Source organism: Pteropus alecto, unplaced genomic scaffold (genome assembly GCF_000325575.1).
Source record: "Pteropus alecto unplaced genomic scaffold, ASM32557v1 scaffold5, whole genome shotgun sequence".
NCBI classification, from domain to species: Eukaryota; Metazoa; Chordata; class Mammalia; order Chiroptera; family Pteropodidae; genus Pteropus; species Pteropus alecto.
Genome location: NW_006441953.1, coordinates 33162753 through 33163514, shown reverse-complemented (window position 1 = coordinate 33163514; position 762 = coordinate 33162753). Strand labels below are relative to the sequence as shown.

At 51.3% G+C, this 762-nt stretch overlaps 1 protein-coding gene across 1 annotated transcript in view; it reads right to left on the bottom strand.

Annotated features, from left to right (window-relative positions):
• Nucleotides 1–442, bottom strand: part of LOC107196191 (transmembrane emp24 domain-containing protein 11) — a 22148-nt gene extending 21706 nt beyond the window's left edge. The window contains exon 1 of the mRNA XM_015594903.2: nt 12–442. Within this exon, the coding sequence (XP_015450389.1) occupies nt 12–135 (124 nt within the window). The 5' untranslated portion in view covers nt 136–442. The remainder of the gene's footprint in view (nt 1–11) is intronic.
• Nucleotides 443–762: the final 320 nt, after the last annotated feature.

The window sequence follows — 762 nt, the reverse complement described above, 5'->3', positions numbered from 1 at the left end:
ATCTCACCTACCTGTTATCAGCGTGTCACTTGGAATGTCTTCTATGATGCATTTCTCCTCACGTTCCCCCACGTGGAAATAAAAAGCAGTTGAAAGTGAAAAACAAAAACTTAAAAGGAAAGTTGACATTTGCATTTCTGTTGCTTGAGCTGCTCCTGGTAGAGCTTCCTTTGAAATGAATCAGTCGCAAGTGATATCGCTGTTTGAGTGTATTTCATTGAATGAGTTTGCAAATTGATTTTTGTGAGAAGCAGCATATGGTGGCTACACTTGGGCAGGTGACTGCAGCAAGTCCTAGGGAACAAGAGGCACCTGGACCTTGGGGCCTTTCCAAGCATGGTGACATCGGAACGCCTTCTGATGAGTTCCTTTGAAAGGATTTCGAGTGTTTTAATGGATGAATGATGGCGCAGGGCCTGGAGGGAACCGCCAAGTGCCGAGTCCAGCTGATACCCAGTGGCCAGGCTCCAACGGCCATCTTCCGGTGGTCTTCACCGCTTGGCTGGAGGTGGGGGGTAGAAAGGGAAGACTGTCCTGGGGCGAGAAATGAGAGAAGGGGGTGTAGCAGGGGGGGCATGGGTGTGTGCAGGGGGAGGGGGGCGGTGCAGGGTTGTCAAGAAAAGCGTGCCGGACACAGAGGTGGCGGCAAGAGCCTCGGCTTAGCTGAGGCCATGCCCTGAATGAACCCAAGTCTCAGCTTCCTCGTGAAAAAGGAATTACAGTCGCCAAGTGTGATCCACTGGGTCCTTTCAGTTCTGGCAT